Source organism: Myxine glutinosa, chromosome 12 (genome assembly GCF_964187855.1).
Source record: "Myxine glutinosa chromosome 12, kmMyxGlut1.1, whole genome shotgun sequence".
NCBI lineage: Eukaryota > Metazoa > Chordata > Myxini > Myxiniformes > Myxinidae > Myxine > Myxine glutinosa.
This window is the reverse complement of record NC_136272.1, coordinates 28,858,827-28,875,097: the sequence shown is the minus strand read 5'-3', so window position 1 is coordinate 28,875,097 and position 16,271 is coordinate 28,858,827. Positions and strand designations below refer to the sequence as shown.

The 16,271-nt window shown below is 43.7% G+C and overlaps 1 protein-coding gene across 1 annotated transcript in view; it reads left to right on the top strand.

Moving 5' to 3' along the window:
* LOC137438035 (hypoxia-inducible factor 1-alpha) overlaps positions 1 to 16,271 on the top strand; it is a 103,510-nt gene that overhangs the window by 78,221 nt on the left and 9,018 nt on the right. Inside the window, exons 11-14 of the mRNA XM_068132901.2 lie at positions 7,700 to 7,810; positions 7,935 to 8,210; positions 8,329 to 8,576; positions 8,724 to 8,829. Coding sequence (XP_067989002.2) covers positions 7,700 to 7,810; positions 7,935 to 8,210; positions 8,329 to 8,576; positions 8,724 to 8,829 — 741 coding nt within the window. The remainder of the gene's footprint in view (positions 1 to 7,699; positions 7,811 to 7,934; positions 8,211 to 8,328; positions 8,577 to 8,723; positions 8,830 to 16,271) is intronic.

Below are 16,271 nucleotides of genomic sequence, written 5' to 3'. Positions count from 1 at the left end.
CATGGGGAATAAAATATGTTAATGATGACATCAGAGGTCACGTGGTTCGGCCGCCATCTTGGAAAAACCGAAAAACGTAGCACCTCCATATCTCCAAAAGTGCTGAATAGAAAAAGTTGAGACATGGCTCTTTGTAAAGAACTCTCCATGGGGAATAATATATGTTAATGATGACGTCATCTATCACGTGGTTCGGCCGCCATATTTGTCCTAAATGGCCAATAAAAAAGTACATTCCGGCAAGTCCTCGGTCTCTGACCGATTTTTCATCTATCTGTCTGTCTGTCTGTTTGCAGCACTGCATCTACACCGTTGCATGTGGAATCGCCAAACTTTGCACACGTATTTGTCTTGCCCTCGAATATAGTGTGCCCAATGATGACGTCATCGGTCACGTGATTTGGCCGCCATCTTCGAAAAACCGAAAAACTTTGCACCTCCATATCTCCGAAAGTGCTGAATAGAAAAAATTGAGACATGGCTCCTTGTAAAGAACTCTCCATGGGGAATAAAATATGTTAATGATAACGTCATCGGTCACGTGGTTCGGCCGCCATCTTGGAAAAACCGAAAAACCGAGCACCTCTATATCTCCAAAAATGCTGAATAGAAAAAATTGAGACATGGCTCATTGTAAAGAACTCTCCATGGGGAATAAAATATGTTAATGATGACATCATCGGTCACGTGGTTCGGCCGCCATATTTGTCCAAAATGGCCGATTAAAAAGTACACCGGCAAGTCCTCGGTCTCTGACCGATTTTTCATTACTTACCGGAAAAGATTCCGGCAAGTATGTTGATCGGTTGGTTTGTTACTTGCCGGAAAAGATTCCGGCAAGTATGTTGATCTGTTCGTTACTTGCCGGAAAAGATTCCGGCAAGTATGTTGATCTGTTCGTTTGTTACTTGCCGGAAAATTTTTTCCGGCAAGTATGTTGATCTGTTAGTTTGTCTGTCTGTCTGTCTGTCTGTCTGTCTGTTTGCAGCACTGCGTCTACACCGTTGCACGGAGAATCGCCAAACTTTGCACACATATTCGTCTTGCCCTGGAATAGACTGTGCCCAATTTATGACGTCATCGGTCACGTGTTTCGGCGGCCATCATGGAAAAACCGAAATAATTTGCACCGCTATATCTCCGAAAGTACTGAACAGAAACAATTCAGACATGGCTCATTGTGAAGAACTCTCCATGGGGAATAAAATGTGTTAATGATGACGTCATCAGTCACGTGGTCGGCCGCCATCTTGGAAAAACGGCAAAACTTTGCACCTCCATATCTCTGAAAGTACTGAATAGAAAAAATTGAGACATGGCTCATTGTAAAGAACTCTCCATGGGGAATAAAATATGTGAATGATGACGTCATCAGTCACGTGGTCGGCCGCCATCTTGGAAAAACCGAAAAACGTAGCACCTCCATATCTCCAAAAGTGCTGAATAGAAAAAATTGAGACATGGCTCATTGGAAAGAACTCTCCATGGGGAATAAAATATGTTAATGATGACGTCATCGGTCACGTGGTTCGGCCGCCATCTTGGAAAAATGTTTGCACCTCGATATCTCCAAAAGTGCTGAACAGAAAAAATTGAGACATGGTTCATTGTAAAGAACTCTCCATGGGGAATAAAATATGTTAATGATGACGTCATCGGCCATGTGGTTCGGCCGCCATGTTTGTCCTAAATGGCCGATAAAGTAAATTCCGGCAAGCCCTCAGTCTCTGACCGATTTTTAATTTGTTACTTGCCGGAAAAAATTTTTCGGCAAGTATGTTGATCTGTTCGTTTGTCTGTTTGTCTGTCTGTTTGTCTGTTTGTCTGTCTGTCTGTCTGTTTGCAGCACTGCGTCTACACCGTTGCACGGAGAATCGCCAAACTTTGCACACATATTCGTCTTGCCCTGGAATAGACTGTGCCCAATTGATGACGTCATCGGTGACGTGGTTCGGCCGCCATCTTGGAAAAACCGAAAAACCTTGCACCTCTATATCTCCGAAAGTACTGAACAGAAAAAATTGAGACATGGCTCATTGTAAAGAACTCTCCATGGGAAATAAAATATGTAAATGATGACGTCATCAGTCACGTGGTTCGGTCGCCATCTTGGAAAAACGGCAAAACGTTGCGCCACTATATCTCCAAAAGTGCTGAACAGAAAAAATTGAGACATGGCTCATTGTAAAGAACTCTCCATGGGGAATAAAATATGTTAATGATGACGTCATATGTCACGTGGTCGGCCGCCATCTTGGAAAAACGGCAAAACTTTGCACCACTATATCTCCAAAAGTGCTGAACAGAAAAAATTGAGACATGGCTCATTGTAAAGAACTCTCCATGGGGAATAAAATATGTTAATGATGACGTCATCAGTCGCGTGGTCGGCCGCCATCTTGGAAAAACCGAAAAACCTAGCACCTCCATATCTCCGAAAGTGCTGAATAGAAAAAATTGAGACATGGCTCATTGTCAAGAACTCTCCATGTGGAATAAAATATGTTAATGATGACGTCATCGGTCACGTGGTGCGGCCGCCATCTTGGAAAAACGGGAAAAAAAATCACCTCCATATCTCCGAAAGTGCTGAATAGAAAAAATTGAGACATGGCTCATTGGAAAGAACTCTCCAGGGGGAATAAAATATGTTAATGATGACGTCATCGGTCACGTGGTTCGGCCGCCATCTTGGAAAATCCGAAAAACGTTGCACCTCTATCTCCAAAAGTGCTGAACAGAAAAAATTGAGACATGGCTCATTGGAAAGAACTCTCCAGGGGGAATAAAATATGTTAATGATGATGTCATCGGTCAGGTGGTTCAGCCGCCATATTTGTCCTAAATGGCCGATAAAAAAGTAAATTCCGGCAAGTCCTCGGTCTCTGACCGATTTTTCATCTGTCTGTCTGTCTGTTTGCAGCACTGCGTCTACACCGTTGCACGTAGAATCGCCAAACTTTGCACACATATTGGTCTTGCCCTGGAATAGACTGTGCCCAATTGATGACGTCATCGGTGACGTGGTTCGGCCGCCATCTTGGAAAAACCGAAAAACTTTGCACCTCTATATCTCCGAAAGTACTGAACAGAAAATATTGAGACATGGCTCATTGTAAAGAACTCTCCATGGGGAATAAAATATGTAAATGATGACGTCATCAGTCACGTGGTTCGGTCGCCATCTTGGAAAAACGGCAAAACGTTGCGCCACTATATCTCCAAAAGTGCTGAACAGAAAAAATTGAGACATGGCTCATTGTAAAGAACTCTCCATGGGGAATAAAATATGTTAATGATGACGTCATCAGTCACGTGGTCGGCCACCATCTTGGAAAAACCGAAAAACCTAGCACCTCCATATCTCCAAAAGTGCTGAATAGAAAAAATTGAGACATGGCTCATTGTAAAGAACTCTCCATGGGGAATAAAATATGTTAATGATGACGTCATCAGTCACGTGGTCGGCCACCATCTTGGAAAAACCGAAAAACCTAGCACCTCCATATCTCCAAAAGTGCTGAATAGAAAAAATTGAGACATGGCTCATTGTAAAGAACTCTCCATGGGGAATAAAATATGTTAATGATGATGTCATCGGTCACGTGGTTCGGCCGCCATCTTGGAAAAACCGAAAAACTCTGCACCTCCACATCTCCAAAAGTCCTGAATAGAAAAAATTGAGGCATGGCTCATTGTAAAGAACTTTCCATTGGGAATAAGATATGTTAATGATGACGTCATCGGTCACGTGGTTCGGCCGCCATATTTGTCCTAAATGGCCGATAAAAAAGTACATTCCGGCAAGTCCTCGGTCTCTGACCGATTTTTCATTTGTCTTTGTTTGTTTGTTTGTTTGTCCGCACTGAATAAATATGATTTTCTCTGCAACTGTTGGTCCGATTGACAGGAAATTTTCAGCTCCACGTGTCAAATTTTGAATGATAGTTGTGACGTCATAGGTCACGTGGTATGGCCGCCATCATGGAAAATCCGAAAAACTTTGCACCTCTATATCTAAGAAAGTGCTGCATAGAAAAATTGAGACAGGGCTCATTGTAAAGAACTCTCCATGGGGAATAAAATATGTTAATGACGTTATAGGTGCCTCCATTATGACGTCATAATTCGACAAGTGCAAAACTTCATCCGATCAAGATCAAATTTCTTGAGCGTCATCTGAGGATAAATTGGTGGAGAAAAAAATAATAATGATGACGTCATCGGTTACGTGGTTCAGCCGCCATCTTGGAAAACCCCCAAAAAATTGCACCTCTATATCTCTGAAAGCACTGCATAGAAAAAATTGACAAATGCCTCATTGTAAAGAGCTCTTCATGCGGAATAACACATGTTAATGATTTTATTTTATTTTTTTGTATACAGAATCGAGGCTCGTGTAAGAGCTAACACATTGAACATGAAAACATGCACAGGCACATAAAACATACAATGAAGGTAGCAGGAGACAAGGGGGAGAGAGAAGGAAGTACACAAGCACAACAACAGTAGAGAACAGGGACGTTGGTAGATCTGTGGAAGGGGGAGGGCTGGGGGAAGAGGGAGGGGTATACTGTATAAAGCAAATTAACACTTGTAGGAATTTCACGAAAGAAGTTGGGGATTGAAAGAGGCGGATTTGGGATGTTTCAATGAGGGTAGAAAAGATCAAGGTTTTGGATGGGGGAAGATAAGAGATGATGGTGAACAGCTGTTTTAGAGACCTGGAGGGAGGAGAGGGATTGAAGAGAGTGTGGGAGTTTGTTGCAGAGGCGGGAGAAAAGAGGAATGAAAGTGTGAAGGTGAGCAGAGAGTCTTGATTTTGGCAGTTTCACTAGAAGAGGGTTGCTGGCAGATCTTGTGCGACCTGTAGGAATATTTGGGGGACAGAGCCCAAGGAGAGCTGGGGGAGCAAGGTCGGAGAGGAGTCGGTAGAAGACAGAAAGACCACGTACCTGCCTGCGGCGAGAGGGAGAAAGGCCCTTAGAATCAGCTTCATCTTGGGAGATACCAATGATTCTGAATGATTTGGTTTCAACCACGTGAAGCCGAGCTCGGTGTGAGGCAGGAGCACCAGCCCGAAGGGGAGAGCAGTATTCCATTGAGCTGCGGATGAAAGCTTTATATGTGGTGAGGAGCTCAGAAGTGCCCGGGAAGGACTTCGCATGACGGAGGATGCCCAGACGGCAACTGGCTTAAGAGGCCAGCTTGGAAATGTGGTTTCCCCAAAAAAGATCATGGCAGATAGTGAGACCCAAAAGCAGACAAAGTGACAGAACTTCTTCAAGAGGATTGTTCAGAAAGTAGATGGGAGGGTTGTTCAGATGGTGTTTTTGGAGAGACAAAATGAGAGTGTGAGACTTGTCAGGATTGAAAGACATGTTCCACTTGTTTGATGAGTTTGTGACGTTAGCCAGGTTTGCAGAGAGTGAAGAAGTTGCTGCCTGCCGATTTGAGGGTTGAGTTGTGGGGCGGCAGAGAGTGGAGTCATCAGCAAAGCGATCTAGAGGATTTTCCAGAGATAATAACACGATGACGTCATAATTCCACAAGTACAAAACTTCATCCGATCTAAGATGAAATTTCTTGAGCATCATTAGGGATAAATTGGTAGAGAATTTTTTTTTAATGGTGACCTCATCAGTCACGTGGTTCGGCCGCCATATTTGTTTTAACACAAAAGCCTTAAAAATCACTGAAAACACGTCCTGGCGAGGGTCTGCAATCTCTGATATTCTTTCTTGTTTATTTTGTCATTAGTTTGCTAATCTTACTTCTTCATCCTATTCCCCTCCAACCCCCACCCTTCATCCTGCTTTCCATCATCACCACCACCCACCTCAAATAAAAATCTGAAAGATAAAATAAGGGAAAAGGTCAGCATTAACTGTCAACATTCAAATTTAGGATTTTACATTTGCTGTCGATGAGATCTTTCCCCCCACAGCATGGTACTCTGGGGAGCTACATCCTTGGTCGTCAACACCTTGGATGAAAACATAGGGGCAATACCACTGTCGCTCACCTGGTAGAATAAACAGTATACTGCACTGACTAAAGGTATTTTAAACCAATTTCAATGGTTGCTCGAAGACAGGGCAGCATGTAGAATCATACTAACATAATCATAAGACTTCAAACAAACAAACAAAAATCCATATTTTGGGGGACTAACCCTCACCCCATGTACCTCCTCAGACCCCAATTTTTTCCAATGTCGTAAACAAACATTGGTACATCACGGATGATGAAGGTTGTGGTTAAGTTTCATCGGAATTGCGTGTGTAGTTTCTGAGACGAAAGCAAACACCAATTTTGGGGAGCAACTCCCCCATAGACTTCCAAATGGGCAGATTAAAAAAAAAAATTGTGAACAAACTTTGGTACATCGTGGGTGATGAAGGTTGTCGTTACGTTTCATCGAAATAGTGTGTGTAGTTTCAGAGGAAAATGCAAATTCCTATTTTGGAGGGTCAAACCTGGATCCACTTTGACCCCCGGTCGACCGCCTTATACCCCAAACTTTTTATTGTCCCCCATCACACCGCGGAGCGAAAGGGTTTTCTTACTTTTCCCGTGGTTTTCTATGGTTTTCTATACTATGGTTTTCTATACTATGGTTTTCTATACTATTGTTTTATGACCTAAGACTATGGTTTTCCCGTGCGTCTGTCCGTCTGTGCGTGCGGACGTGCATGCATGCGTGCGTGCGTAAGCGAAGGACCGAATTCTAATTTGGTGTGTGGGTGCAACTAGGCATATGGAAGAACCCTATGGAAAATTGGGTCGCCACGTCAAAATCCAAGATGGCCACTGCCATATGTATTTCTGAACCTTGAGAGCGAAATATCTTGAAAAATAAACGAACTACTAACTTCTAATCTGGTGTGTGGGTGTATCTACGCATAAGGAAGAACGCTATTGAAAATTGGGTCGCCACATCAAAATCCAAGATGGCCACCGCCATGCATGTCTGAACCTTGTGAGCGGAATATCTTGAAATATAAGCGAAGTACCAACTTCTAATCTGGTGTGTGGGTGTATCTACGCATAAGGAAGAACGCTATTGAAAATTGGGTCGCCACGTCAAAATCCAAGATGGCCGCCACCATATATATGTCTGAACCTTGTGAGCGAAATATCTTGAAAACTAAACGAACTACTAACTTCTAATCTGGTGTGTGGGTGTATCTACGCATAAGGGAGAATGCTATTGAAAATTGGGTCGCCACGTCAAAATCCAAGATGGCCGCCTTGCGTCTTCCATTTTGTCAACTCGCATCACTTCACCGACAGGGGATCTAGGCATAACGCTTGTTTCCTTTAGCAAACTTTAGCCACAACACAACAAATATCATTTGTGCCAAATCTCGTCGCAATCCCATCAGCGGTTTCGGAGAAGAAGTTTCAAGTGTTTACGGACTGACGTTTACGCATAAGCTCCCCTGAACTTCGTTCCAGGTGCGCTAAAAAAGAAAAACACTTTTTGGGAAAGTACACTGCAACAAATATCCCCATTATTACCCTCTGTGTTTTAATTTGTGTCGGTGTTGTTTTCGTCACTTTTAGTTTGAGTACTGTACAATGCGGATGGGCTTTGCCTTTTGAGATGCTTTGTTGTTTTATTTGTTTTTAGCGCAAGTTTTGGTCCCTTTTTGGTGCAGGCAGGTAACCAATAAAGCTTTGTTTCCTAATGCAGCCAAACAGCCCCGCAGACTATTGCATGGGAATCAACAATGACCTGAAGGTAGACCTGATTGAGAAGCTGTTTGCGATGGACACCGATACCAATCATGGCACCTACACACAGGTATTGTTAGTAATTATTGTTTATCGTGTACAAAAGTTATTTTCTTGCTTTGTTTAGCATGTGTAAAGGTTATCAGCAGTTGGTTTTCTGAATTTAACCTCTTGTGTTTCTCCGCCCGCCTCAGGAGGAGCTTGAACGACTGGCTCCATACATTCCAATGGATGGCGAAGATTCGCAGTTGTGTTCTCTTGACCTGAAGGAACCACTGCAAGAGCCTGACACGCTGGGTACCACTGACAGGTTGACGTTTCTCAGCAAGGACTGCATAGCGACCACGCCGCTACCCCAAGAGCCATCTCTGTTTTGTTCTGCAACAGTAGATTTATTCCTGAATAAGTCTCCTACTTCACAGGCTGAGAGCGTCACTGTGACAGTGCTCCCACCTGCTCCAGAACCACAGGTCATATAGGAAACCCTCTGCTCAACTTTATGGTATGGTCTGTAAAATAACTTAAAAAAAAAAAACAACCTACTACACTGGATTAACTTACCTTCTTGATGTTGTTCTTTGGGTGTAGGCCAAGCGGAAAGGTTCCCCAAGCAAGCTGTGCAAGGCTGTAACGGTGCCTGCGGTGAGAATAATCCTCGGAGGTGATGAACTGACCAGGCTTGTATCTGCCGCACCCTTATCTGTGGAAAATGCAGCTTTGGGCACCCAAGGGAACTTTCCCACTGCCATCTTGTTGGTGCCCCAACTCGCAACCAATTTGCAAGTGGCCAACACTCGGCCTTCCACGACTCGGCCCGCTCCCACATTGCTTGACAGGTGCGTCACCAACGTGTCTCGTTGTTCGGTATTGATTGGTACGGAACGTTTAATACAACTTTTTTAAAATTACGATTACTCTTTAAATCCCGAGTGGGTTGTTGGACTGAGCAATTTCAATAACAGATTTGTGCGTTTTGTCTGCAGAATCCCAGGGGTGACCCTGAAACAAGTAACTTCACCGGCATTTCCAGGACCAGTGAAGCGCAAATTGTATCCTGAGGACTTGAAGGTGGCACATGTAGTTCCAGAGGTAATGGTTCAACTTGTCTGCTAAAGCACAGTTTTTCTTTGATTCCGAACAGTAAATGCGCCAGATTTTTTTCCCCCTGCTCAAATTTGTCTGGCACTAATAGCCAAGCTTGTTAATTATTTGGCGAAAGATAAAAAATCCTTCCTTTGTACAAGAGCTCTCATGGATTATTGGGTCTCACCAAGTCACAAATTGTCACAAATTATTGAATTTGACCAAGAATGTAAATGGTACGACCATAGAGCCCTGTGGACTTGTAAGGACCAACTTATAGTTATGTGAAGTAGTGTTAAGCCGGCAGTCGGTCAGGGCATGTGGTGAGGAAATACAAGTGGTGAGGAAATACAAGTGGTTTCCTAAAAAGAGCCCAGGAGTTAGTGCAAATGACTGCCATAGCAGTGCATTTACTGTGCATTCAGAAAGTATTCAGACCCCTTCACTTTTTTCACATTTTGTTATGCTGCAGCCTTATGCTGAAATCGTTTAAATTCATTTTTTCTCGCATCAATCTACACTCAATACCCCATAATGACAAAGAGAAAACAGGATTTTAGAAAGTTTTGCAAATTTATTAAAAAGAAAAAACTGAAATATCACATTTACATAAGTATTCATACCTTTTGCTATGACACTTGAAATTTAGCTCATGTGCCTCCCATTTCTCTTGATCATCTTTGAGATGTTTCTACACCTTGATTGGAGTCCACCTGTGGTAAATTCAATTGATTGCACATGATTTGGAAAGGCACACCCCTGTCTATATAAGGTCTCACAGCTGACAATGCATATCAGAGCAAAAACCAAGCCATAAGGTCGAAGGAATTGCCTGCAGAGCTCAGAGACAGGATTGTGTCGAGGCAAAGATCTGGGGAAGCCTACAAAAAATATCTGCTGCATTGAAGGTTCCCAAGAGCACAGTGGCCTTCATCTATCTATAATTCCAGTAATCTCTGTACGTTTGTACGTCTGTACGTTTGTACGTCTGTTTGTCTGTGACCGCTGTTTCTCGACAACCACGGGTCCGATATACTTTTAACTTGCCAGGTATATTGCTGGGGACCCGAGGATGTGCCTTTTCAAGGTTTCATATTAATCGGACAATTACTTACCGAGCTATGTCCAAAAAACGATTCAACCAATCAGAGAGCAGCGAACGATCGCGTGTGCCGAACGTGGAGGACACACTCTGCCTCGGATGGCACATTTGAGAGCGTATTCATTTATTTCACGTTTGCAAACTATGTTGGCGTTAAACTATGTTTTAAAACTAATAAAACCGAATTTGCGATTCATTCGCTTTCCTGCGCGTTTGTGCACGCGATGGCGATTTCTTTACCAAACTCCGGAAGCCGTTCGCTTTGGACCAAACCATTGCATGTAAATAGAGGGGGGGGATTGTCACCGTACTCGCAAGCCGTTCGCTTTGGACCAAACCATTTCATGTAAATAGAGGGGGGGGATATAATTTTAGATATAGATATAGTACGGGCAATGCCCTAGTAATTCTTAAATGGAAGAAGTTTGGAACAACCAGGACTCTTCCTAGAGCTGGCCACCTGGCCAAACTGAGCAATTGGGGGAGAAGGGCCTTGGTAAGAGAGGTGACCAAGAACCCAATGGTCACTCAGGCGGAGCTCCAGAGATCCTGTGTGGAGATGGGAGAAACTTCCAGAAGGACAACCATCACTGCAATACTCCACCGATCTGGGCTATATGGCAGAGTGGCCAGACGGAAGCCAAAACAATTCAATCTTGGTTTCATCAGACCACAGAATCTTGTTTATCACAGTCTGAGAGTCCTTTAGGTGCTTTTTTGCAAACTCCAAGTGGGCTTTCAGGTGTCTTTCACTGAGGATTGCCTCAAACAGGGAACCATGACTGTCATGGGGCCCGCAAGGCTAACCCCCGCTCTAGTGGGGAAAATGGCCTTAAAACGATCATTCATTCATTCATTCATTCATTCATATATATATATATATATATATATATATATATATATAGATAGATAGATAGATAGATAGATAGATAGATATATAGAGATATAGATAGATATATATAGATATAGATAGATAGATATATATAGATATAGAGATATAGATAGATATATATAGATATAGATAGATAGATATATATAGATATAGATAGATATATATATATAGATATAGATAGATATATATAGATATATATATATAGATATATATATATATATAGATATAGATATATATATATATATATATAGATATATATATATAGATATATATATATAGATATATATAGATATATATATATAGATATATATATATATAGATATATATATATAGATATATATATAGATATATATATATATATATATATATATAGATATACAGTGGTACCTCGGCTTACGAGTGCCCCAACGTACCAGTTTTTCGGGATACGAGCCGTCGCTCGGGCGGTTTGTTGCTTTGGGATACGAGCCGAGATCCGATGTACGAGCTCAAAAAATTTATTTTTTTGAATTTTCCGGTTGTGGCTTCCGGTTCCGGTCACGTGGTTATCTTGCCGTGAAAGCATCTCTGCTTGGATATAAAACACGCAATCGTCGAAATACATGAGCGAGGAATCTCCTTGCTCCAGCCGGTGACGTCATCGGCGGGGATCCCCGCCTCCAGAGTGGCTGGTCACGTGACCGCCAAAGCGTGTCGCTGTCGCGCGTGCGGGTATAATGAGCTACACCTGTGGATCACGTGACCACGGAAGCACGCCTCGCTTGAGAGGCATGGCTTTCGGTTTGCGTTTTGCTTTATAAGGCGCGATAAATGGGCTTTTGAGTGTTAGCGGTTCATGGCGTTGACGGTTCATGACGGTTCATGACGGTTCATGACGGTTCATGACGGTTCATGGCGTTGACGGTCAAAAACCCATTACATCAATTTTACCAGGCACTGTACAGTAAGTACAGTGGACACCAAATGCACGGTGGAAGGCTAGAAGTAGAAGATCGTCCAAGACAAGTGAGAATAAGCCATACTTTGGAGATGACGTCATTCGCTGGTCCGATAACCAAAGATGTGGTATAAAAAACCAGGTGAGCTAACAATGCAGCAATGAAGGAATTCGGCCAAGGCACCGGCACACAACGACCTACCTACATCGAAAGACTCAATGCCAATGGTGACAGAAGCCAAGACGGCCGGCTTAAACACCGCCGAAAGACCACGGTGTACCAACTTACGATGCAGAACATCTTGCACTTAATATGATGACAACAGGTGCCATCCTCTGACGTACCATTACAGGTACAGGTACAGTACACGTGAGCACAGAGCAAAAGTTCACTGAAACCGAGATTAAGAAAAAAGAAAAAACACCTCGTGGTCCGTGCTCGATATCCGAGTTTCAATCTTTTCAAACACATGATGCTCTCGGTCACGGTATCTCCTGCGAGCTGCTTCTCCTTCAACCACACAAACAACAACTTCTCCATATCTTCATGGATAGAGGTCCGGAGCTTTGAAATAATCGTAACGCCCTTGGCTGGCGTTATAGCCTTTATGGACTCCTTCTGCTTCAAAATCGTACATATCGTAGAAGGAGTACGATCGTACTGCCTCGCCAAGTCGACAACACGCACACCTCACCTGGCATGCTCTTCTCCTCTGCTTAATAAAACCAGTTTATTTCTTTACATTCTCTTGTATTATGTACAGTATATACGAGGTCGTGCTTGTTTATACATTATTTGTTATTTATAAAGTACATTTTTGTTATTTAAAAGTACCTAACAAAAAAAATTGGTGTTTTTTTTTTGAGGCTGGAACGGATTAATAGCATTTCAATGCATTTGAATGGGAAAATTTGCTTTGACTTACGAGCGATTTGGCTTACGAGCTCCGTCACGGAACGGATTAAACTCGTAAGCCGAGGTACCACTGTATATATAGATATATATATATATAGATATATATATAGATATATATATATAGATATATATATAGATATATATATAGATATAGATATAGATATATATGTGTATATATATGTGGTGCTGACCAGGCCGACGTGGTGTGGTGCAGACAGGCCCCCCGCAGCCGTGATGCTGACGCGCCCCTCCCCCCTCCCCCCAGAATTTCCATGTTTTAAACGTTTCCGAGTATGTACCCTGGATTAGAATAGGTACACCGTATCCCTGCGTGTCGTATAAACCACCTTTAGAGGCCATTTTTCCCCGCAAGCGGGGGTTGGCCTTTTTCGGGAACTGTGGTTGTTGTTGTTTTTCGGTCCCCTTTTTGAAGCAATGTTTTACGGCCGGATGCCCTTCCTGACGCCAACCCTTTTTGCCGCCTTTAACGACAAGCAGGGAATTACCAGTGAAGGTTACCTCGTATGAGGCGACTAAAAGGGTTGGCGTCAGGAAGGGCATCCGGCCATAAAAACATTGCCTCAAAAAGAGAACCATGACAATCACAACTACATATGGGCAGGGTACAGCCCGAAGTGGAGATCGGTTTCTGAGGTTTGGGACATGGAATGTTGGGACAATGACAGGGAGATCAGGAGAAGTGGTGGAAGTATTGGTCAGAAGAAGAGTGGACATATGTTGTGTGCAAGAGACGAGATGGAAGGGAAGTGGTGTGAGAATGGTGAAGGGTAGGCAGGGACAGAAATACAAGTTTGTGTGGCAAGGGTGCCTGGAGGGCATGAATGGTGTTGGTGTCCTGTTTTCTGAGGAGTTTGTAGACAGTGGGGTGAGTGTGACAAGAGTGAGTGATAAGTTGATGATGGTGAAAATGATGATTGGAAAGCTCTTGGTGAACGTCATCTCGGGATATGCTCCGCAGGTTGGTCGGAGCGATGAAGAGAAGGACAGGGTTCTGGTGTGCGATAGAGAAGCTGATGGAAAACGTGAAAGATGAGGAAGTTGTTGTGGTAGGAGGAGACCTAAATGGACATGTGGGAAGGAGTATGGATGGTTTTGAGGGAGTTCATGGGGGTTACGGATATGGTGTGAGAAATGGAGAAGGTGAAAGGATTTTGGAGTTTGCTGATGGAGCTGATTTGTTGATTTGTTATACTCAGTTCCAGAAAGAGGATAATACGCTTGTTACATACACGTCAGGTGGGTCGACGACAACCGTTGACTACCTGATGGTGCGTAGGCGAGATAGGGGGCACCTCCGGGACACAAAGGTGATCCCGGGGGAGGAGGCTGTTTCACAGCACCACTTGGTTGTCTGCGACATAAGGGTGAAAGGTGCGAGGAGAGCTCGGCGGGTGAAGTACCAACCGAGAATGAAGGTGTGGAGGTTGAAAGAGGTGACAGTAAGGGAGGCATTAAAAGAGAGGCTGAGTAGGGTAGAGGATGATGTGGTTGAGCTTGAAAGTGGGTGGATGTCAATGAAAGCTAGTCTGTTGGGAGCCGTTGGTGAGGTATGTGGATGGACAAAAGGACCACCGAGGCACTCGGAAACATGGTGGTGGGATGATGAAGTTGGAAAGAGGATTGACGAGAAGAGGAAGAAGTTCAAAGAGTGGCAGAAGGCGAAGGGTACGGGAGCAGAAACAGCAGAGCATGAAAGTTATAAGACAGCCAAGAAGGCTGCAAAGAAAGAGGTAGCAAAGGCGCAGGAGGCATGTAGGAAAATGTTCGGAGAACGCTTGGATTCAGAAGAGGGTCAGAGAGCAGTATTCAGGATTGCAAAGCAGATAGCGAAAGAGAGGTGTGATGTGATGGGGGTGAGTTGCTTGAAGGATGAAGTGGGACAAATCGTTGTGGACCCAGATGGAATTAAAGGAAGATGGAAAAGATATATGGAAATGCTGTTGAATACAGAGAATGAATGGGATGGCAACATAGAGAGTAACCCAGTTTTAGGACCGGCAGAGAAGATAACTGAGAAGGAAGTTGAGAAAGCGATAAAAGCAATGAAGAGTAGAAAAGCGGGAGGGCCGACGGGAGTTGTGGTAGATATGTTGAAGGCAGCAGGAAGTTGGGGTGTGAAGAGAATGACAGAGATCTGTAATCTGGTGGTGAAACAAGGCCGCATTCCAGTGGATTGGGAACTGAGTAGCCTCGTCCCTCGATACAAGGGGAAAGGTGACCCTCTGGAGTGTGGCTCGTACCGAGCAATAAAGTTATTGGAGCATGGAATAAAGGTATTGGAAAGGATTTTGGAGAGGAGGATAAGGAAGAAAGTGAAGATCGACGAAATGCAGTTTGGATTTATGCCAGGAAGAGGAACGACAGACGCGCTTTTCATTGTGAGGCAGTTGCAGGAGAAGTACATGGAGAAGAGGAAGAAGTTGTTTCTTGGGTTTGTTGATCTGGAGAAAGCATTCGATACGGTTCTACGCAAAGTATTGACAAGGGCATTGAGGAAGCTCGGAGTGGAGCTTCCGAGGTGTGAGGTCTGAGAGGGTCATTAACCAGTGTGGCAGCTACATTCAAATGTAAGGTGTGCACAGAGGGAGCTGCAGATGGAGGAAATGTTGAGTTGGATCTTTGAGACGGCATGAAGCTGGAAGGTGTGGAAACATTTTGCTACCTTGGAGACATGCTGAATGGAGAAGGTGGATCAGACTCGGCAACGGTTGCCAGAGTGAGATGTGCATGGAAGAAGTTTCTGGAACTGAGTGGCGTGCTGATAAAGAGGGTAGTGTCGTTGAAGCTGAAGGGAAAGGTGTATGCTGCATGTGTGAGAAGTGTTATGATTTATGGGAGCGAGACATGGGTAATGAACGCAGAGCAGCAACGAAGGCTGGAAAGGGTGGAAATGTGAATGGTTCGATGGATGTGCGGAGTATCGTTGAGAGAGAGGAAGACAAATGATGAATTGCGAAAGATGATGGGATAGAGCCTGTGATTGATGCTGTGAAGAGGAAAAGGTTGAGATGCTTTGGTCATGTGTTGAGGAAGGATGAAAGTGACTGGTTGAGAAGAGTGATGGAAATGAATGTAGAAGGAAGTAGAGGATGGGGAAGACCGAGAAAGACTTGGCTAAAGATGGTGGAAGAAGAAATGCGGGCAAGGGGGTTAACAAGGAGAGATGCAGAAAATAGGGCAAAATGGAGAAGATTGTCATTGGGACCGCAAGGCTAACCCCCGCTCTAGCAGGGAAAATGGCCTTAAAATGCGTGTTGTGTGTGTGTGTGTGTGTGTGTGTGTGTGTGTGTGTGTGTGTGTGTGTGTGTGTGTGTGTGTGTGTGTGTGTGTGTGTGTGTGTGTGTGTGTGTGTGTGTGTGTGTGTGTGTGTGTGTGTGTGTGTGTGTGTGTGTGTGTGTGTGTGTGTGTGTGTGTGTGTGTGTGTGTGTGTATATACACACACATACACAGACTTGGCATTTAATATGGAATTTTTTTTTGGGGGGGGTGAACTTACTTTTCAAGATGACTTAGAACCAAAAGTTCATTGGAATTATGTTGAAATTATTCTAGATTTTGTTAATGTGACCTTTAAAAGAAA